Genomic DNA, 23,755 nt, shown 5'->3' with positions numbered 1-23,755 from the left:
TTCCTTTAGAGTCAGTGGGACTTGGTGCCTAGCTTGGTAGCAGGCAGTGGGTGAGAGGAGAAGGCAGAGGAAGTTAGAAAGGGGTTAACTGCTTTCTGGCTCATTGTGATATTACTACCGCAAGCAAAGTTTCAATTAAGAACAGACAGGGTTGGGGTTCTAGTGAGCATATTGTTTGTGTGCTTGGGCTGCATGGATGCCCAGAAACCCCAAGAAATACGAGGATGGTTCAATAGCTCAGGGTTTCTCACAGCATAGCATTCCAGGGGGTCCTGAAATCTCACATCAGTATATCCAAATACATTCACGTAGCTTTCTAAAGACGAGTAGCTTTTCTGAGAGAGATTGTGGTTCATTTGAACACGAAGGTGACAGTCAGAGTCCCAAGAATGACGATTACCCAAGACCTAACCCTGTAAGTGCGTCAAAGTGTTTGGTGTTCGTGTTTACCTTTTCACACGCGAGTCTCTTCTGAAGATTCTGTCAGAAAAGCAAATGGATATCAGATATGTGTGTTCTGTGTAAAATATATTAAGGAGTCCCACCAAGCCTCCATGGTTTCAGTAATGATAACAAGTTTAAGCTAACACTGGCCCAAGAGCCCCAGGCTCTGTCAGGACATTCTTCCGATGAGTTTAGGTGGGGCGGGATGGCGGGGGAGGCTTGGGGGTGGGAATGGGGTAGGTTCATTCTCATTTGCCAGTTCTCACCACCTTTGAGGAAGCTCACTGTGTAGGGCCAGTGCGATTCAGAATGCTCAGCAGTGTTTCCTTATTGGATGACCATGTGGACAATCTAGATCCACCGGCATCCGCTTACTGTTCATTTCACAGTCAGGCCAGCAATAGAAGGTGACACACTCTAAAATTCATCATGTTCCAAGAATTCTAGAAATGTCAGTCTTCATTAAGGTAAAAAGAGTCCCATTACACAACTGTACTCTGGTGGGCGTGGGCAAAGTCTAGTCCAGTTCTGGCTGTGGTTATTTTAGGACTCCTTCAAAGTCAAAGTCTTTCCAAGTGGACGTGACGAATACTTTTGCATCCTTCTAAGATGAGAATAATGGATAAAGCCTAGCACAGGCCTTATGGAGTCTAAGGATGGGGAAGTCACAGGCAAGGAGCCTGCCCAGGTAGACCTTAAGGTAGCAAGGAAACCCAGGGTCCCACTTTCCTGCCGCTGCCCTGAGTTGATGATGGAGAGTTAGCTGTGCACCTTGCTCAGCCTTCTCTGAGGGACTGGAGAGAGCTGGAGGCCTCTGTGAAGAACCTAAGTCCCTGAGATGAGAAAAGCTTCCTCAGGCTTCCACAGGTGTGTGAGATGTTGTGGCTCCTCCACTCCACAGCCCAGAGGACCCTGTCAGGAAGTCTCTGTGAAGAATCAGAGCAAGCCAGGCTGCTGTGGGAAGAGCTTGATGCTGACCTTCAGAGTCTTCCTCTGCCGTGTTCTGAGGGTGTAAACCAGCTGAGGCAGTCTCGAGCAGGCAGAAGACAGGAATGGCTGTTGCATTGCGTGGAGTTTGCTTTCCAGTCTAGGGCACGCCATCCCTCTCCCTAGTTCTCTAGTGCCACAGGGGGGCGCTGGAACACTGTGCGGGTTTAGCATTGTGGGGTCTGGAGCTGGGTGCAGGTGGTGGGCTATCTTGCTCTAATGTGCTCTTTAACTGGATAGAATATCTTAGAGGTGGAAACCTGGGTTAGGAACTGACCCAACACTGTCCATCAGAGCATCCCTTAGACAAGAGTCCTTCAGCTGGCATTTCCTCATCTGTAGTGTAAGCCTAGTCCTTCCTCGCGGGGTGGTCCTGAGAAAACAAACGATACGGTATTTCCATAAATGAACTCCATAAATATTGACTGAGTACCAGGGCTTCTCTTCTCAGCCTGAAGCTACAAGAGTGAGCAAGATGGAGAAGGGGCTGACCTTCGATGAAGCTTTTAGTGGAAGGAGGGGCAATGGGCAAACAAATGCATGATGTCATGTCGCTAACGAGGTGGAGGCGCCTGCTATGGTTCCCAGCATGCAGCTGGAGCTATAACGCTGTTGTTTTCCTTCCCCTCTCAGGTGTATCAGCTGTAAGTCAGTATAAGAGCGGTGCCTTGCTGACGCCATTTATTTGATGACCCAAATGAGGAGGTCCTGTCTCTTGTCTGGTGTGTAGAGTCAAGGAGCAGAGGCTGGGTGTTCCTAGTAAGAAGGTAAACCCGCATCCCTACCTCAGAAGGTTGTAGAAGGATGCCAGGGGAAGCCTGCTAACATCTAGGAAGCCCTCAGAAAGGGGAGCTGAGCCAGGAGCAGGCAGGGTGGCGCGCTTCTCTCAGGCCCTGTAGTTGGCAAGAGAAACAGGGGCTGCGGCTTGTTGGTTACATTGAATGGATGTTTGGCTAGTAAGCCAGCTGACGGTCAGAGGGAATTAGGAGTAAGCGTGGGCTCAAGGCTAGAGCTAAATAGACTGAGGATGTTTGTGAGTGAAGGCTTACAGAAGCTCAGTCTCTGGGGACCATTTAAACAGACGCCTCCTCAGGGAAGGCTGGCTAGCTCTGAGTACAGTCCCCTCTTGTTCAGCACCCTTTCCCCCAGGGCTTCATGGGAAAAGGATGAGGCAAGGTTAAAGGGTGAAGGGCAAGAACCACAGGTAGAAAATGGAACTGGCTGAAGGAGCCAGTGAGCTGTCTGGATGATCAGAGAGGAATTTGTAACACCGAGAACAGAAGGCAGTGTCCTGGGACGGCTGGGGACAGTCTCTGAAGGCGCTAGTTGGGCTGTAATGGGGAGAAAATGGCAGGGGAACTCTTTCCTGGGAGGTAAGCAGTGGTACTGCTAGTTGATGGTGGTCAAGAGGCGATCTCTGTCATCCTCCAGGGGAGTAAGTCCTCTGCCAGCGCTCCTGTTCTCCGGTTTGACCACCCGAGAACTTGGTGACATAGGGAAACCTGACCGTACAGAGCCTCAGTTTCTCCACCATGAAATGGAGGTGCTGGCTATGTGTTACTTGGAGGGAAAACTTGGGAAAGGCTGTATCACAGGCAAATGGTGGTGGGTTGAGAGCTTCCTTTGCAGGGGTGAGAAATCCAGCTGTAGCCGGCTTAGTTCTACAGTGACCCGCACGTGTGTCTCAGAGAGCAGGCGTTCTCTTGTTTTCACACTCCATCTTCGAATATGTGCTCCATCCTCGTGGTCACAGCTGCTCCAGGGAGAGAGTCCATTTCCCAGGAATGGAGAAGGATGTTAGACTCCTGTCTGTCTTTCTATTGAGAAAGGGAATCTCTCCCTGAGAACTTCTAGGTCTCATTAGTCAGAGCTGGGTGGTTTGGCTACTCCTAACTGTAAATGGTAGATTTTACTGTCTTATTATTGATGATTTTTGTGCTCTTTTTTAGCTGACAATATTACTATCATGGAAAGAAACCCAGTGTTTTTACAGCTTAAAATGACAAGAGGAATGGATAGTAGTGGGGGGAGTGTCATTCTTTCCAAAGCTACCCCACAAGGTGCTCGGAAGGAGTAACTGGTGGTTTTAAGGAGGAGCTGGGAACTTAAGCCCTAAATGAAGTCCCCAGTGCATGGACAGACATCTAACAAAGGGGTCTTCCTTATTTATCTCTCTCTCTCTCTATCTCTGACAAGCAAATTGCCCACAACATGGCAAAATCTGAAATTACTCTTTTGGTAGAGATGTTTGGAATCCAAACTGGGAAACCAGGCACTCACTATGTGGGATCCCAGTGACCAGGATGTACATGGGGCTCCATCCTAATACTCTTTGTAGTCCAGACCACAGCCCAGCTGGCATGGCCTCCATGCGTAGGTATGTTTCAGGTTGAGGTGATTCTGTTAGACAAACGTTTTTCCTAAGTTCCTTTTCCTACCACAGAGTGAGAGTTCAGAGGGCCAAGACCATGGCCTTTGGGTCCCCATGATTTTTAGTAGGCTGTTTACATACGGAAGTGAACTAACACGTAGACAAAAGGTCGCTCACCGTGTAAGCAATTCCAGTTTCAGAATCTGACTGCCTATGGCAAATGCTAAGACTGTGTCATGTGATACCATTTTCTTTCTCTTCTACCCTTCCCCATTTCCCTTATTTGTCATTTCAGCCACCAGAAATGGTGATGGACCACGTCAAACTTTTCCAGAATATTCCTATCTATGCCATCTCCTTCAATTACAACGATGAGGTTGCGAATGAGTTCTTGAAGGAGCTAGCCTCTGTGACCGGAGGAGAGTTCCGCGCTTATAATTTTGGCTGCAAGGATCTCATCCCCCAGGATATTCAGGTGGGAACTTGGTGCACTGAGGAAGATGGTTCGTGCATTCATTTGCATCTCAGAGATCAGGGGCAGCCCCCAATTTGGGAAAACGGCAGCCATATCCAAAACCGTTAAGCAGCTGGTACATTGAGATGCACCATTGTTTCTCCAAATGTGGCCCAAGGATCTCAGGATACTTGTGATCGGAGGGAGCTGTGCTCTGAGTTCCCCCAAGGCTGGGAATAGTGTTGCGTTGATCAGAGAGAATGGGAAACCCCGTCCTCCCGTAGGTACTTGTAGAGTTCATAGAATGGCCATGCTCCCTTAGTAGAAATCTGAAGGACAAGGCTTGGAAGGATGAAACTGCATGTATTATAGAACAACTCCCCCAGATAATAATAGGGAAACCAAAATACCTACATTGTCTGGAAAACAATCAAATATTCTCAGGCATACAGAACAGCAGGAAAACATCTGCCCATAATGAAAGGGGGAAAGCACTGTAGCTAGTGTGTGTGTGTGTGTGTGTGTGTGTGTGTGTGTGTGTGTGTGTGTGCGTGTGTGTGAAGCTGGACTGATGCAGACAGCATGGCTTTGGTGGAGGAACAGCTGCATAGACCATTGGAACTGTTGCAGGAATACCCAGCAAGGCCCTCCTGACTGCTTTTAGACAGAGGCTCAGAACAGTTCCCAGAAGGAAAGATCGCCTTTTTGACAAAGAATGGGAACAGCTGACCAACCACAGGCAAAATGAGGAACCTCAACCTAAATGCTGGTCTTCGTGCACGTATAGATAGATCATGCGCATGCAAAGTAGACCATGGGCTTGAATATAAAACACAAAATTATAAAAGTTCTAGAAAGAAGCTAGGCCTTGTGACACAGGCCTATAATCACAGCTTCTCAGAGGGATCAGAAGTTCCAGATTTGCCTGGGTTATGTTTAGTCCAAGACCACTGTGCTGCCTAGGGTTGTTCTGTTTGTTTGTATTGTTTTTATGCCATCTCCACATAATTCAGAGTCATCTGGGAAGAGGAAACCAAACGTTCTTCCCAGATGGAAGGGATTGCCTCCATCAGATTGGCCTACGGGCAAACATTTTCTTGATTAATGATGAATGTGGGAGGGCCCAGCTCACTGTGGGCAGTGCCACTCCTGGACAGGTGGACTTAGGAGACATAAGAAAGCAGGCTGAAGCCAGGCGGTGGTGGTGCACACCTTTAATCCCAGCACTCTGGGAGGCAGAGGCAGGCGGGTCTCTGTAAATTCGAGACCAGCTTGGTTTACAAGAGCTAGTTCCAGGACAGGCTCCAAAGCTACAGAGAAACTGTCTTGAAAAACAAAACAAAAAAAAAGAAAGAAAGAAAGAAAGAAAGAAAGAAAGAAAGAAAGAAAAGGGAGGGAGGGAAGGAGGGAGGGAGGGAGGGAGGGAGGAAGCAGGTTGAACAAGTCAGAGAGAGGAAGCCAGCAAGCAGGGTTCCTCCATGGCCTCTGCCTCCAGGTTCTTACTTAAGTCCTGCCCTGACTCCCCTCAATGAAGGACAGTGACCTATAAGAGGAAATAAACCCTTCTGACCCAAGTTGCTTTGGGTCAGAATGTTTTATCACTGCAACAGAAAGCAAACTAGAATAGTCAGCCTGGGAAATTTAACGAGACCTTTAAGAAAAGCTTAAGAGGGTCTGGGGAGGCAGAGGTCAGTGGTAGAGCGCTTGCCTAGCATGGACAATATCCTGGGTTCAATTCCCAGGGCCATCGAAACAAAGAGTCCACTTAGAAAACCTGCAGAACACATGCAGACATGCTACCAAAGAGGCCCCGCGGGTGTGCTGAATAAGCACGCAGAGGGGCTGGGTGTCACCTGCCTTAGAGGAACACAAGCTGAACTCTGGGCATTGCCATGCCATGTGTATCCAAGTGCTGACAAGATGAGAAACCAGGCCACTAGCTCATTGCTGGCGGGAGTGCTGTAAAGCAGTCTGCCGTTTCTATAAATGCAAAATATTTGATTACCGTATGACCTGGTCCTTGGTCTACCAGGCATGCATTTCAGAGAATGAAAGTTTATATTCATATAAAGTATAAGTAGCCCTCTATCTTCAGAAAAAAAAAGAGTTCATAGTTAAATGGTTTCCTCAAAGGTGACTCCAGAGGACTTCACTGCTGAGCTGTACCAGATATTTAAGATGAAAGTAAGTCATATCAGCTCAGGGCTGAAGGAACAGATCAGTGGTAGAACATTTGCTTAGCATGTGCAAGGATCTGGGTTGTAGAAAGAGTCTTCTAGAACTTTGAGAAGAAGGAGCCCTTTCCCAACCCTCCTCTAAGACAAACACTGACTACTACAGAAACCTAGGTGGAAGCTGATGTTCCTCAGGTGGAAATACACAAAGCTTACAAACGAAACTGTAATACTGCAATACATAAAACACCCGACCTACCATGACCGTGCTGGGTTTAGCACAGAAATGCAATGTTAGGATAGCATTTTAAAAATCAGCACAAACTCACCGTATCAACACGCTTATTTTTGTTTTTATTGTTGTATTTTACATGGATAAACATTTTGCCTGCGTGTGTGTCTGTGCTCCACATGCATGACTGGAGCCCTTGGAAGCCGGAGGAGGGCATTGGATCCCCTGGGACTGGATCACAGATGTTTGTTCCTCTGGGAGAGCAGCCAGTGCTCTTAACTGCTGAGCCATCTCCCCAGTCCAATGTTGTTATTTTTATTTATCCTCTGAAAATTCCATACATGTACACATCCTCCATGATCCCTTTCGAACTCTCCCAGAACCCACCAACCCATCTCTCTCAGGACTTCATGTCTTTTTAAAAAATATTACTAACTTTCTGAATATGTCCAAAGGGGCTATACCAGTTTGCACTCCCACCAGCAATGGAGGGGAGTTCCTTTTATCCTTTCCAGCATAAGTTGTCATCAGTGTTTTTGATCTTGGCCATTCTTACAGGTGTAAGATGGAATCTCAGAGTGAACAATAGACATTTAAAATAGACTCACTGTCAGTAGCATCAGAGATTAAAAAAAAAAAGGAGAGGGAAGAGGAGGAAGGAAGGAAGGAGAATAAGGAAGTGGAGGAGGAGGAAGAAGAAGAAGTAGTGGTGGTGTGGGGATATGTGAGCACAGTGAGACACTGCCAAGAGGTGCATTCTGAACATGTGTTGGAGGACTTGACAACATTAAGCTCTCTATTCTCTTCTAATGGATCTGTTACTCAGTACAATCCCAGTCAAAATACAAGCAGGATTTTAATAAAAATTAACACACTGAGGCTTGAATGATGGATGGACCAGTGCATAAGAGTTCTTGCTCTGCATCCATGAGGACCTGAGTTTGAACCCCCAGTTCCATGTAAAAAGCCAGGGGCGGCTGCAGGCACCTACAACTCTGACATTATGGGGCAGAAATAAATGGATTCTGAGAGTCTGCTGGCCATCAGCAAAATTCAGTTCTCTGGTTCACTGAGAACCTTGTGTTCAAGGCAGAAGACAGAACTCCATGTGCCTACATCTGCACATTCACATGCATCACACACACACACGCACACGTGTGTAGGCACACGCATGCACGTGCGCACACACATATACATGCACCCATGTGCGCACATGTACACACATGCACACGTGCACACACATGTACAATATACATATACACACGTGCATATATGTACATGTGCACACATATTCATACACACATGTACACACATATAGTAAAACCCTGTTTTAGGGAGAAACAACATTAACAAAAGAATATGTGCATAATAAATAACACGAAAGGATGCTCATCCCAATTAGCATCAAGAAATCCACATTGAAGTCACAAATTAGGCAAGGGTTAGAATGGGGGAGAGTCATCGGCCAGCCATGCTCCATACTTGCAAAGATCTGGAGGGTCTGGGACTCGTACCTTACTGGCAAGGTTATAAATTGAACAATCATTTTGGGAAACAGTTTGGTAGTTCGTCCCAAACAGTGACATCACCGTTCACGTGATCTAGTTATCCAAGGCTCCTATTTACCAAAAGTAATCAAGCTTATGTCCACACAAAGGACTCATACACAAGGGTTCATAGCTTTATCTGCAACAGCCCAAGTCTGGAAAGACCTCAGCTGCCCATAAGCAAGTGAATGGATACATGTTTATGTTTATTATACAGAAGAAAACTACTTAACTCTAAAATGAATGAATGGGGGGGTCACACTACAATATGAGTGAATTTCAAAATAAGTATGAGTGGAGGGAGCTCCGAGGATCTGAGCATTTATTGTATGATTCCATTTGCAGACGATTCAAACTCATGTGTAGTGGCAGAATATATTGAGTAATTGCTTGGGAATGAAGGAGAGGGGTTGTTGGAAGGAGACCAGATTTACAAACCGGGTTAGAGTGCTTTGGGGAGGTGGTGGATATGCTTACCACTTTTGTTGTGACAGTGTCACAAGTGTGACTGCGTAAATTCTCTTTGTCATAAGTGACTAATAGACATAAGGTCGGTTGGACATGGGATGGTGAAAGAGCCCATGAGATGCTTTAGGTTTTGCTCTGCCCCATGCAGTCTGTGTCCCAGGTGATGGCCCGTGACTGTCCACTTCTCACTCAGCAGGATGAAGACATGAACCTTTTGATCCAGGAGATGCAACAGGGCTACAGCGACCTGGAGAAGATGCAGGAGCTTTACTCCGAGTCCTTAATCATGGACTGGTGGTACAATGGAGAAAAGGGGGGAGGATTCAAGTGAGTTGCCAGACCGTTTCCCTTGCCTCCCCACTCTGCCTCACCCCTCCCTGCTCTCTCTGCCCCCCCCCAGCTCCCCATCTAACCCCCTCTCCCCTGCCTGCCCCACTCCCTTCATTTCTTCCCCGCTTCCACCCCCACTCTACCTCACCCTTCCCTGCTCCCTCTGCTCCCCCAGCCCCCCATCTACCTCCCCTTCCATGCCTGCCCCGCTCCCTCCCTGCTCTGTCCACTTCCTCCCTGCTCCCCTCCCCCCATCTGCCCCTCCTGCGCCCCCTTCCTGAAGGACTTTGGGGAATCTAGTGTAAGAAGCATGTAGTCTGATCATGTTAGGGTATTTTACAGAAAGAGAAAGGTCTAGTACCTGGGCTGAGATCACATGTGCACTCTGTATTTTCTATCCAGTATAGATCCCACCACCCCCATCCAGAGCAGTGACAGGCTGAGAGAGGTGTCTGAAGTGGAGACAGCCCAAGGCTCAGCAGCCTGAGGTCTGGGCTTCAGTCTGTGAAGCACTGATAGGCACTTCACTTCCTCTCACACCTCTCCATGCCCTGGATCTGTTTCCTGATCAGGCTGTGGTCGCAGGTTGGGGAGACACCCTTCTTCAGTCTTCCTCCAGCCTGTGCTTCTGCTCGTGGTGGCATCAACAAAACCGCAACTGATCCCAACGCTCAGGAAATGAGTCAAATCTTATTAAAGTGATTTAAGGTTGTTTGTACAGATATTCATGCCCATCCTGCCAGGAAAATAGCTAATAGGGAGATAGCAAGCAGAAAGACTGAAAATACATTTATTAGCCAGATTTTTTTTATTCATCTAAACAAAGTCTTCCAATTAATGAATTAAGCATTAACACAGATATCAAGTTAGGAGAAAAAAAAACCTGTCCTATAGTGGGTTCTCTTAGAAGGAGATTGTGCAGAGCTTTGAGAATTTGGGGAAACACAAATGTGTTTCTAAACTTCACAGATAAACTGACAATCAACTAAGCAAGCATCCCTTGAGTATAAGCTAGCTTTTCCCTTCTTTCGGCCAGCACCTTAACTGCCTTCCTTGTTTAAACAAAGAAAACCTTAGACAGAATGACCAGCTGGTGCTAGAACTTGGATTTGGTCTGGTGTCTGACTGAGCAGTGACCGCAACAGTTTGTGTTTTCAGTTTCGAGGGCTGGGAGGACCGCATGCTGGATGGAGTAAGAGACGTCTTACCTCTGCAGCCTTCCCACTTTGGGCAAGCGGCTTAGCTCAAGGAGCCTCTGTTTTCCCGTCTGTAATGTGGGAAAGGGCGGTGATAGGTGGTTGGGTGGATGCCTGTGGCTCACAGTAGGAACCCTGACTTAACAGAGAAAAGAGCAAAAGGTGGTGGCTCAGCCTACAGACATTGCACTGTTTAGTTAATTGCGTTAGGAAAGTGATTTCTCCCACTTAGCTATTATCAACAACAGACTACTGTTTTGAAGTTTTCCATTAGGCAAAAAAAACATATCAGCCTCCAAATATTTTATTTATTTATTTGTTTGTTTGTTTGTTTAATACACTGAGGACAAACCTTGCTCCAGGAGAAATGGGTGCATGAGTCCTGGTTCCTTTCTGCTGTGGGGTGCACAGTGTGGATGTTTTCACACAAAGGACAGACCACGGGGCCCCTACTGTGAGCCCCATGCATCCACATACCTGTGCCATGGCTGCTCTTTTCAGAGCCCAGACACAAAAGTGTCTGGGCAGAGACTTGAGCTTTTCTAGATCTCTCCTGGTCTCTACAATTGTGTGCTGCCATTTTTGGCTGGCGTGAGAAGTCTAACCTTGTGCAAGAGCTTGGTCAATGATGCTTCGGTTAGAGAATTGGTTTTTCATAACCGGCGTGTTGACTCACATTTGTCCCCATGGCAGTCCCGTGTAGTCGGTGCACAGATGAAGCTCCTGAGCGATCGGTGACAAAACTGAAGAAACTTAGTGACTTCAGTGAGGTCACACACCTGTGATAGGAGTCACGCTGCCCCACTCAAGGGCTGGGTCTGACACTCTCGTGTGTCCGTGCACCCAGGAGTATTAATGCTTAGTTTGATAATCGGAAGACTGGGTCTTGATCAATACGTTTATTTTAGCTTGTCCATTATGCTGGCCCTCTTTGTTAAAGGGGCCTCCTATTGAGAAGGTAGCTCACTTCAAGTCTGCAGTGTTCAGTGTGAATTTATTAATCTGCTTCTCTTTCTTATTAATGGACAATTTCTTTCACCCTCCTTTTTATTGGTCTACTTAAAAAAAAAAATCCGAACTAAACAGGCATCAAAAGGAAATCTGCTCCATGGTTTCAACCCCAGAAAATTGTGCAAACTCTCAATCGGATGCTGACTCAATGGCTGTTTTGCCCCTAAAAGTGTTTGAAGGACCATGGAAAGTTTTGAATGGAAAGACACAGTAAAAGAAACTCCTGCATGCAGGTACTTGTGCCCAGAATGGCGTCACTCTTGGCTGCCTTTCCTCCAGGGAGATGGACTAAAACCAAACCCACAGGGGATTTCTTTTAAGACCCTAATTGAAGTGTTGTTTGTTTATTTTGGTGCCTTGCTCATTCCTGGCAAACCCACCACTTCTGAACCTCTTGTGCATGTTTTTTTAATGAATTTTTATTAAGAGAATTTGCATAATATCATAGCATTACCCTATAGACGTCCTCCATGGTCACATCTCATAGACAATCACAACCAGTATATTGACACTGGTAAAACCAAAAGGTTTTATTCAGTTTTGTCCCAGCTATTCTTGTCTGACTAGGTTTTTATTCTATGTGTAGGGATGTAGAGGAATTCCATCACCATGAGGGCCCTATAGGGCTCTTGTATGGTCTCACCCACACAATTCTATACCTTCCCCTGGCCTTTGGGAATCACTATGCTTTCTTTCTAAACTGTTACATTTCAAAATATTTTAGGGACAGAATCACAGAATTGACTTTTCTCACTTAGCATGATTTTCTGTAAATGCATAGAAGATTTTACATGTGTTAACAGTTCATTCCTTTGTATTGATGAGTAGTCCAGGTGATAGGTGTGCCACAGTTGCTTTAACCGTGCATCTGTTGATTAATCCAAACTACTTCTAAGTTCAGTCTATTATAAATAAAGCAGATTATGAGCATGCATGTACAAATTCATTGTATCCTTTAGCTTTCATTTATTTAGGATAAATAGCCAAGAGTTTTATTGCCAAATCCCATGGTAATTCACCATTTCACTGTGAAGAAAATGACCGAACAATTTTTCCAAAACAACCATGCCATTTTGCCTGAATGAGAGACCAGTTATTTTACATTTTCAACAGCATAATGTTTTACCATTGTTTTTTAAATCTCCATCTTTCTGATGGTCATGCGATAGCTCACAGTGATTTTAGTTTGCATTTCCATAGTTGCTAGAGGTGTTCAGTGTCTTCATGCTAGTTTGCCAGCTAGTGTGCGTTTCTAGTGAAATGTCTGTGTGGTGAATTTCGAGTGTGCGTTTCATTGGTGAGTTTTAAGAGTTCTCATATGTTCTTGATTGATGGAATAGCAGTATCACAGTGATTTCTTTAACGTTTTTATTCTAAAGACTATTTCAGTTATTCTAAGTCTTGATGTTTTTGTGTGAACTCTAGAATACATTTGTCCATTTCTATTATAAAACTCTCTGGGATCTCTCAGTAATTGCATTAAATGTATGATTTCATTTGGAAGATCACCCAACTCATAAGCATGGCATTTCTCTCCATTCATTTGGGTCTTCTTTGATGTCTAACAGCAGCATTTTATAATTTTCCACATATCCCATAAAAATATAGTAGCTTGTTTTTGTTGAATCTGTAACTGGGTACTTCACTGAAGTCAGTAGTATGAAGAGTTCTCCTTTGGGTAGATTTCTATCATGTTCTATATGGTCACACTATGTAAGTAGGGAAACTTTTGTATTTCTTTCCATTTTTTTTTCTGGCTTCATTTCACTTTCTTACCTCATTTCAGTGACTGGAACCTCTAGTACTATTTTGAATAAAGGTAACAGTGGTTGTCATTTTCTTTTTCCCAGTATTTGGGAAATACTTTTTTCCCAATTAAATATGATTTCAGCTGTGCAGGTTCTCATCTATTCTTTATCAAGCTGGGAATGTGCTCCACTTAACTTTCTGGAAGGTTTTTATTTTTCATCATGAATGGGTGCTGTATTTTGTTAGGTGCTTTTTCTGTGTCCATTGATATTGATTTTTCTTCTTTGATCTATTGATGGACTGATTGCATTGTTTGTTTTCAAATATTGAAGCAGCCTTGTATATTTTTTCTAGCTTGCTTTCTGTTGCTGTGATTAAACACTCTGGCCAGGAGGAACTTTGGGGAGGAAAGGGTTTATTTCTCTCTATAGTTGACCACTGAGGGAACCAAGACAGGAATTCCAGCAGTGACTTGAGGCAAATCCACAGAGGAACACTGCTTGCTGCTTTACCAGGCCCATAGTTAACTAGCCTTCTCACAGAGATCAACTGTACAAGGGATGTGTCACCCGTCAACAACGGGCTGGGTCCTCTTACACCAAGAAACAATCAAGACAACACCCCCCCCCCCAACACACACACACACACTCCCCAACTCCTCCAGGTCAATCTGATCTGAGTAATCCTTCAGTTGAGATTCCCTTTTCGGGTGACCCTAGGCTGTGTCAGGTTGTCAGGTGAAGCTAACTAAGACAACACCTTAAATGTTTCCTAAGTGATCTCAGTGTACAACAGTTGTAATCTGTCACTCCAGTTCCTAAAATATTTTGAGGACTTTCTTGCCAAGGTTGACAGAAGTTACTGGTCTGCAATTTCCTTCCTTCTGAAGTCCTGTTTTCTGAATTTTCATGTCACGCCAACACCATCCTCATCAAATAGGATGATGTTTTCCTTCTCTTTCTTTCTTGGGAGAAAGTGATGCAATTTCTGTGTGTTGTGTAAGAGTCTCACGAAGCCAGTTGGACTCAGAAATCTCTGAAAAGAGATTTTTCATTCTGAGTTTGATTTCTTGTGGTTTTAAGACAGTCTTATCATGTTTCATCTTGTCTGGTTTTTGGAAATTCCTGATTTTTTTTTTGAGAATTTGGTCATTTTTTTTCTAAATTCTCACATTATAAGGCAAAGTTCTTCATCATATTCTTTCATTGACTTTTAGTTTCTGCAGGATCTATAGTTATGTCCCCCATGTCTTGATATCATGATTTGTGTCTATCTTCTCCTTTTGTTTTTACTTAGTCTTATTAGGGAATTTATCCGTTTTTTCTATTTGTTTATTTCCCCTAAGAGAATTTATATTTATTCATCAAAAATTTTTTTGGACAGCTTTGAAATTCTCATCAAATAATCTTAATTTCTGATTTCCATTGATGATATTTTGTTGCCTTTTGTTATTCAAGATGTGTTTTTCTTGACAGAAGAGTGAATTTTTGAAAAATATTTATTTTTAATCATGTGTGTGTAGTGCTGTGTGTGTGTTGTATGTGTTGTGTATATAGCATATGTGTGTGTGTATGTGTGTATGTATGTGTGCTAGGTATACTTACATGAGTGTAGGTATCTGCAGAAGCCAGAAGAGGGTGTCAGATCCCCTGGAGATGGAGCTTACAAGCTGTTGTGAGCTCTCTGACATAGGTACTAGGAACTGGACTTGGTCCTCTGCAGGAGCATCACGGGCTTTTTAAAACTACCCGAGCCACCTCTGCAGCTCTAGGTGATGTTTTTAAATCATACCATGTGCACTCTGCTATGTTAGAGACACTGGATCCTATTGAGGTCTTTTATTTTGGCATGTTGCCACTGTGTTTGTCAGACATGTTGACTTTGGCCTGTTTTTGTGGGTTGGTTCCAATGATTTAGTAATTCTCATTGCATTTGTGACAGGTTGTGTGCGTGTGTGTGCGTGTGTGTGTGTGTGTGTGTCTGCTGGTACTGCTGGAGGTGGCAGGAGTGGGCTCTTCAGACCAGAATGCTGAGTGTATCTTAGGAGCAGAGTGACTTCTCCCCCTGCTGCTGCGTGGTGTCTCCTGAGTCTAGGCGAGACAAGGCAGTCAGCCCTTGAGCCTCATGCGTGTCCTGTCTGCTTGAGTTTGATGACACTGTCCAGAGGGGAAACAGGCTAGGCCTGTGGAAACAAACAGGCTCCATTCCCGTCCGTGGCCGATCCTTTGCCACCCTGTCTCCGGTGAGCCTGACTTTTGCTAGACCTGCTAGTATATACTTCTCCTAAGTGTCTTAATGACCTTCTGCCTCTTTCACCGCATCACTTAGACTTCAGATCCTGGATATTAACAGGCGGCCGTGTACTAAATTTAATTTTACCCTAATGTTTAGTGCAGAAGAGAAATGGAACATGAGGGGGAGTAGACCGTGTGGGGAGCAGTTACACCACTGCCAAATACAGCTTTTCACTGAGCTCTCCTCTGTGATTCATTGATCTCTTTCCCACAGACTCCATTCCCAAGAAAAGGTGTCTTTTTTGTTTTTTAATTCCTGGCTAAAGAAGCAGCCAAGATAGGCTCCGCCCTCTAGTTACTTAGAAAGCCAATGAGCTTCATACAGCAAGCTCCCTTATCCAGTCATGGAACTCACTGGGGTTACTGTTGTGTGTAAAAGAAGAGGAAAGAAAACCTGGCCCTTTGAAGATTTCCCACTCTTAATCATTCCTGCTGTCTTGTGGGGAAGAGCCAGGCCAGGTTGAGAGCACAGCAGGATTCATTCACCAATGCCTACTTGAAGTTGTGGGTGCTTGCACCTCCAGCTTGTAAAGAGCACAGAACATATCTGCCGCCAGTGTGTTTATCAAATGTGCAAAGTAACCAAAATGTCTTGCCATTTGCGCATTATTCGTTAACACATACAAGTCAATGTCAGTATCTGATAAATGTCGTCCCTTAGTGGCAAGGACCAGCGGAGGGCACAGGGTAATGCGATGTAAATGGTCTGGCGGCAACTGCGATAACCAATATTTGTTAAGTGACCTATCAGAGATATCTCACCCTACACCACACAACTCTTGCAATTATGGATTATGTTGTGTTAACCTAAACACAAAGTTATCCTGGAGGGTTTAGTATGACCACACAAAATCCTTTTAAAAATGGGAGCTTTCTCTGGCTGGTGGCAGAAGAGAAAGTCAGGGAGACCCAAACGATTAGGGGAATTTCATGCACCGTGCCTGACCTAAAGATGGGGGCACACGTGGTAGCCTATATGTACAGCATCTCCAGGGGCTGAAGACCCGTTGGAAACCTGTATGGAAACCTGGACCTCAGCTCTACAACCTCAAGGAACTACACCTCCTCCTTATCTCCCTTCTCCTTCCTTCCCTTCTCTCCTCCCCCTCCTCTAATCTGAATGAGTTTGGAAGCAGATTCCTTTTCAACAGGGGAATAGAACTGAAGAATGCAATCAGTATGGCAGACCATCCTCTGAATAATGGAAAGCTAAAGTTATATATGCACTTATGGAGGAGACAGGTCACCTTTGGGTGTTCTTTTGCTTTGTTTTCTTGAGGCGGGTTTTTCATTGGTCTGGATCTCTCCCACCAGGCTAGCCGAGCTGCCACATCCCCAGTGAGAGGATGACAGCCCCGCCTGGCATTTTTGCTTTCAAATGGTTTCTGAGGAAGCAAACTCAGGTTTTTGTAAGTGGAGAGCAAGCACTTCATTGACTGAGCCACGTCTCCAGCCTAAAGTTACACCAATTTAACAAAGCAGTTCTATCTAATCAAACATCTCCTTCCACTCCCAGCTCTCTCTAACCCCTCTCTCTATGGTGTCAACAGAATCGACCAGAACCAGCCTACTCAGAATCCACATAGCCACCTCCAAGAGCTGCAGTTACACCAAGGACAGCTCCAGCCCCAGCAGCTGTGTCACCACTGCTCCGGATGACAGAGGCAAGCACAAGAAGGGCCCTACCCCAGCAAACCCCATTCATCTTCTTTATGTCCACTGTTCGATGCCTGAAAGACACGGGTGGGATCTGTTGGGGGTATTAAAAAAAAAGGGCCACACTTAAAGTGTTACAGATTCCCCCCACAAAGGCTGGCTGGTAAGTCAGGAATACCTACTTAAGTGCAACTGCATTTTCCTAGGGTTGGATTTGGGCTACTCGTGTCTGGGTGTTTGGCACACTCGTGGCTGCTCACTTGACTACCATGTCAAAAGAAATGTTTGCTACTGTGTCCTTTAATTCTGAAACTCTTGCCACCCAGTCAACCTCTTTCTGGTTCCCGCTGTCAAACTTGTAAGGCTAAGTATGAGGAAGGTAGAACTTGTCCACGTAGTGACTAAATTATGAGATGACTTTTCTTTTCTTTTTTTTTTTTGATTTTTCGAGACAGGGTTTCTCTGTGGCTTTGGAGCCTGTCCTGGAACTAGTCTGTAGACCAGGCTGGTCTCGAACTCACAGAGATCCGCCTGCCTCTGCCTCCCGAGTGCTGGGATTAAAGGCGTGCGCCACCACCGCCCGGCTGAGATGACTTTTCTTAAAACAATAAATCCTCCAAGAATCCTCCAAGAGCTGCACGCTCTACAGTTCAAACAGTTAGTTACTAAGTCCTGTGCCCAAAACACAGTCCCTTATGTAGTGAAAGCACCTGAGTGACAATTGTGCCCCTGTGTTAACTTGTCGTGGTCGAGTCAGACTCTGCTTCAGGGCCACTGTGTGTGGGACCTTTCAACCTAGCTTGCATGTCCTCAACCAGACACACGCATCCTGCTAGCTTGCTTGTCTTCAGTCAGACACATGTAGACTGCTAGCTTGCACGTCCTCAGTTAGACACATGCAGTCTTCTAGCTTGCATGCCCTCACTTGGTCATGTGCAGCCTGCTAGCTTGCATGTCTTCAGTCAGACACATGCAGCCTGCTAGCTTGCATGTTCTCAGCCAGACACATGCAGTCTGCTAGCTTGCATGTTCTCAGCCAGACACATGCAGCCTGCTAGCTTGCATGTCCTCAGCCAGACACATGTAGTCAGCTAGCTTGCATGTCCTCAGCTGCCTACATGCACTCATAAGTCCATTCATTACGGGACTTAGCACATGACGACTAGAACACGGTTTCTTAAGCATTTAACCAACGCACACCTCGCCTGCTTCCCTTCCAGCTGCTGCTAACTCAGTGAAGGACTACCCCTCTCCATTTAGACATCCAAGGCTGTAGAAGGATATACATTTAAAACCCCAAATACTGATTTCAAAATTTGAACTTAACGATTTCACAGACTCTAACAGTCTTTGGTTTCCCACACTAACCTGAAGAACTATGAAAAAAAAGTGTCTGGATTGAAAAATGTCAATCAAGTCCCTCCACTAGTAGTTGTGGGGGGGGAGGAGGGCTAATGCTGGTAAATCGTAGTCTTGTTAAACGTTTTAAACATGGATTTGAAGAAAGGGACTGTGTGTGTGTCTGATTCGTGTGTGGAGAGAGCGCTCACCGCGTGTGGGGGTTGGGAGCGAGTGGGTAATGCAGGGCTGTGTCTCCTGTGCCTGGGGCTCCAGTGGAAGCGGCTAATGCGTTTTGCCTGAAAGCCTGCTCTGGTGGGTTAAACTATGGCCTCTGAAGTGTGGGCTGCCATTAGCCCTCCATCCAAGCAAGAGAGATGGATCCTTGATGTCAGCCCCCATATATATATATATATATATATATATATATATCGCTGCCGTCTCACTCCACAGAAATGAGCACCCTGTGCATGAATAAGCACCTAGATGACAAATTGTCTGAAAGACTCGCCAGAAATGGAAGCCACGTTACTGGCCACACGTGAGTGCTTTAGTCTAAGGAGGACATTTTGTTCTGGTTTTGTTTGTGAACGCCTAGGTTGCGGGTTTTAAACTCTAGGGTCTTGTGTTCTTAGCTCTGCAGACATGTCTTCTAAAAACTGGCTCCAAACCCACAGCCTGGTGGCCAAGAAGCTCACCATCATGCATGCCTTGGCTGGGACGGTGGTGCCCCACAGTGCCACCTATGTCCCCATCCTGAATAAGCATGTTGCCTCCAAGGTCTTCAATGAGGTAATGTGATGGATTGTTTGTGTGCCCCTCCCCACCTCTCCCCCACTCCAGATGATTTTTTTATTTTCTGCTCATATAAAAAAATGACCTGCTTTAATTTCTTGCGCGATTATAGAAGAGGTATTTGTCTTGGAAGAAGATGTGTGTAGGGACAGTAAATGAGGGAGAGAAATGGGGACTCTCACTCATCCCTCCCTTCCGGGGCAGGAGGAACTAGCCTTCGCTTAGCTGGCGGTTTGCAGCCGCTTGCTGCTGTGGGGATGTGTGGAGCTGCAGAGATGTTGAAAGCTCCCCAGAGAAAGACTGGGCATCCAGAGACCTAGGGACTAAGGACGGGGGAGGAGGGAGGGCTTTGCCAGAGAGATGAGGCCCCTTCTTTTCCCAAGTTGAATGACACTCTCTCTATTATAAAAGCCACCACAAGCAAGGAGAGAGGACGCGTGGGAGGGGGCCTGGATTTGAAGTGGTCATTCTCCTGGGGAAGAAAAAGAGCCTCTAGTTTGAGAGTGTGGTAGGTAGGGTATATGTGGCCAAGGCCATGCATGCCTCCTTAGGTCCAGCTGGCCCTTGGTGTCTGTGAACTCTTCACTTACCTCAAAAGTTAACATCTGCACTGAGCATGTACATTTCCCCATTACTTCCTACCCATGTGATATAATACCTACTTACACGTCATGTACTTTGTCGTGGGAGTTATGAATCACTGATGACTTAAGGGACACAGGAATGGAGGGAGGGTATGTGCAGAAACCCCTCCATTACGCAGAAGGGTTTGAGTGAGAGTGTCAACAGTGGTGGCAGGATGTTCTGGAGCCAGTCCTTCCCCAGAGAGGACCAGTTGTGATGAGAAGCTCCCCATCTTCAGGGAGAGCAGTTTCTGAAACAGCCGCGCTAGAGCAGGATGTCAAACACAGAGGAGATGCGAACGTAAGGACCAAGGTCCTCTGGGAAAAACAAAGAGGCTGAAAGTTCAAGTAGCAACCCTCAGGCTTCCCAGCTCTAAAGGGAATGGCATCCCTAAAGGAACATCCTGGGATGTTTATGGCTGGGATGCTTGGTGTCTGCCTCAGGTTATCTAGATAGGACAGGGTGGCAGGGGTAAGAGCAACTAAAACAATTTTTAAATTGGGAAAAGATCACCAGGGAGGACAGCTTATTGTGCAATTCTGTCTGTTTTTTTTTTTTTTCTATATTTGAGATTTTCCACAAGAACATCTGGTGAAAAGGCTCTAACTGGCCTTGACCTCTCTGGGGCAGGCATACTTAAAGCAGTAGACGGAGCAACGGGATTCTCTCCTGTTAGCCATTAGTCACATTTTGTTTGTTTGTTTATTTATTAATTAAAGATTTCTGTCTCTTCCCCGCCACCGCCTCCCATTTCCCTCCCCCTCCCCCAAATAAGTCCCCCTCCCTCGTCAGCTCAAAGAGGAATCAGGGTTCCCTGATCTGTGGGAAGTCCAAGGACCATCCACCTCCATCCAGGTCTAATAAGGTGGGCATACAAACTGCCTAGGCTTCCACAAAGCCAGTACGTGCAGTAGGATCAAAAACCCATTGCCATTGTTCTTAAGTTCTCAGTAGTCCTCATTGTCCGCTATGTTCAGCGAGTCCAGTTTTATCCCAGGCTTTTTCAGACCCAGGCCAGCTGGCCTGGGTGAGTTCCCCATAGAACATCCCCATTGTCTCAGTGTGTGGGTGCACCCCTCGCGGTCCTGAGTTCCTTGCTCGTGCTCTCTCTCCTTCTGCTCCTGATTTGGACCTTGAGATTTCAGTCTGGTGCTCCAATGTGGGTCTCTGTCTCTGTCTCCTTTCATTGCCTGATGAAGGTTAATATTCAGGAGGATGCCTATATGTTTTTCTTTGGGTTCTCCTTCTTATTTAGCTTCTCTAAGAACCCGAATTATAGGCTCAATGTCCTTTATTTATGGCTAGAAACCAAATATGAGTGAGTACATCCCATGTTCCTCTTTTTGGGTCTGGCTTACCTCACTCAGGATAGTGTTTTCTATTTCCATCCATTTGCCTGCAAACTTCAAGAAGTCCTTGTTTTTTACTGCTGAGTAGTACTCTAATATGTATATATTCCATACTTTCTTCATCCATTCTTCAATTGAAGGGCATCTAGGTTGTTTCCAGGTTCTGGCTATTACAAACAATGCTGCTATGAACATAGTAGAGCATATACTTTTGTTGTGTGATAAGGCCTCTCTTGGGTATATTCCCAAGAGTGGTATTGCTGGGTCCATGGGTAGGTTGATCCCAAATTTCCTGAGAAACCTCCACACTGCTTTCCAGAGTGGTTGCACAAGTTTGCATTCCCACCAGCAATGGATGAGTGTACCCCTTTCTCCACAACCTCTCCAGCAAAGGCTATCATTGGTGTTTTTGATTTTCGCCATTCTGACAGGTGTAAGATGGTATCTTAAAGTTGTCTTGATTTGCATTTCCCTGATCGCTAAGGAAGTTGAGCATGACCTTAGGTGTCTTTTGGCCATTTGAACTTCTTCTGTTGAGAGATCTCTGTTCAACTCAGTGCCCCATTTTATAATTGGGTTGATTAGCCTTTTACGGTCTAGTTTCTTGAGTTCTTTATATATTTTGGAGATCAGACCTTTGTCAGTTGTGGGGTTGGTGAAGATCTTCTCCCAGTCAGTGGGTTGCCTTTCTGTCTTAGCGACAGTGTCCTTTGCTTTACAGAAGCTTCTCAGTCTCAGGAGGTCCCATTTATTCAATGAGGCCCTTACTGTCTGTGCTGCTGGGGTTATACGTAGGAAGTGGTCTCCTGTGCCCACGTGTTGTAGAGTACTTCCCACTTTCTCTTCAATCAGGTTCAGTGTGTTTGGACTGATATTGAGGTCTTTCACCCACTTGGACTTGAGTTTTGTGCATGGTGATAGATATGGGTCTATTTTCATTCTTCTACAGATTGACATCCAGTTTTGCCAGCACAATTTGTTGAAGATGCTCTCTTTTTTCCATTGTATACTTTTAGCTCCTTTATCGAAAATCAGGTGTTCATATGTTTGTGGGTTAAAGTCAGGGTCTTCTATTCGATTCCATTGGTCGACTTCTCTGTTTTTATGCCAATACCAAGCTGTTTTCAATACTGTAGCTCTGTAATAGAGTTTGAAGTCAGGGATGGTAATGCCTCCAGACGTTCCTTTATTGTATAAGATTGTTTTGGCTATCCTGGGTTTTTTGTTTTTCCATATAAAGTTGATTATTGTCTTCTCCAGATCTGTGAAGAATTTTGATGGGATTTTGATGGGGATTGCATTGAATCTATAGATTGCTTTTGGTAGAATTGCCATTTTTACTATGTTGATCCTCCCAATCCAAGAGCAAGGGAGATCCTTCCATTTTCTGGTGTCCTCTTCTATTTCTTTCTTCAAAGACTTGAAGTTCTTGTCAAATAGATCTTTCACTTCCTTGGTCAGGGTTACCCCAAGATATTTTATGCTCTTTGTGGCTATCGTGAAAGGTGATGCTTCTGTGATTTCCCTCTCTGTTTCCTTATCCTTAGTGTATAGGAAGGCAACTGATTTTTTGGAGTTGATCTTGTATCCAGCCACGCTACTAAAGGTGTTTATCAGCTGTAGGAGTTCTTTGGTAGAATTTTTGGGGTCGCTTATGTATACTATCATGTCATCTGCAAATAACGAAAGCTTAACTTCTTCCTTTCCAATACGAATCCCCTTGATCCCCTTATGTTGTCTTATTGCTATTGCTAGAACTTCAAGCACTATATTGAAGAGGTATGGAGAGAGTGGACATCCTTGTCATGTTCCTGATTTTAGTGGGATGGCTTTGAGTTTTTCTCCATTCAATTTAATGTTAGCTGTTGGCTTGCTGTAAATAGCTTTTATTATATTTAGGTATGACCCTTGTATCCCTAATCTCTCTAAGACCTTTATCATAAAGGGGTGTTGAATTTTGTCGAATGCTTTTTCAGCATCTAATGAAATGATCGTATGGTTTTTTTCTTTGAGTCTATTTATATGGTGGATTACATTGATAGATTTGCGTATGTTGAACCAGCCCTGCATCTCTGGGATGAAGCCTACTTGATCATAATGGATAATTTTTCTAATGTGTTTTTGGATTCGGTTTGCCAGTATTTTATTGAGAATTTCTGCCTCGATATTCATGAGTGAGATAGGCCTGTAATTCTCTTTCTTGGTTGGGTCTTTGTGTGGTTTTGGTACCAGGGTAACTGTAGCTTCATAAAAGGAGTTTGGCAATGGCTCTTCTATTTCTATATTGTGAACTACATTAAGGAGTATATGTATTAGCTCTTCTTGGAAGTTCTGGTAAAATTCTGCATTGAAACCATCTGGTCCTGGGCTTTTTTTGGAAGGGAGATTTTTGATAACAGTTTCTAGTTCTTTGAGACTAACAGGTCTATTTAGATCGTTCACCTGGTCTTGGTTTAGCTTTGGTATATGGTACTTATCTTAAAAAAAATGTCCATTTCTTTTGCATTTTCCAGTTTTGTGGCATACAGGCTTTTGTAGTAATATCTAATGATTCTCTGAATTTCCTCTGTGTCTGTGGTTATGTCCCCCTTTTCGTTTCTGATCTTATTTATTTGCGTGTTCTCTCTCTGTTGTTTAATTAGTTTGGATAGGGGTTTGTTGATCTTGTTGATTTTCTCCAAGACCCAACTTTTTGTTTCATTGATTCTTTGGACTGTTTTCTGTGTTTCTATTTTG

At 44.9% G+C, this 23,755-nt stretch overlaps 1 protein-coding gene across 1 annotated transcript in view; it reads left to right on the top strand.

The window, feature by feature from the left end:
• Vwa3b (von Willebrand factor A domain containing 3B) overlaps positions 1–23,755 on the top strand; it is a 168,776-nt gene that overhangs the window by 97,343 nt on the left and 47,678 nt on the right. The window contains 6 exon segments of the mRNA XM_050134599.1: positions 4,098–4,277; positions 8,874–9,004; positions 11,290–11,447; positions 16,808–16,921; positions 18,705–18,792; positions 18,887–19,043. Of these exon segments, the coding sequence (XP_049990556.1) occupies positions 4,098–4,277; positions 8,874–9,004; positions 11,290–11,447; positions 16,808–16,921; positions 18,705–18,792; positions 18,887–19,043 (828 nt within the window).

Source organism: Alexandromys fortis, unplaced genomic scaffold (assembly GCF_014885135.2).
Source record: "Alexandromys fortis isolate MF-2015 unplaced genomic scaffold, M_Fortis_MF-2015_v1.1 scaffold_20, whole genome shotgun sequence".
Lineage (NCBI taxonomy): Eukaryota > Metazoa > Chordata > Mammalia > Rodentia > Cricetidae > Alexandromys > Alexandromys fortis.
This window is presented reverse-complemented; position numbering and strand designations above follow the sequence as displayed.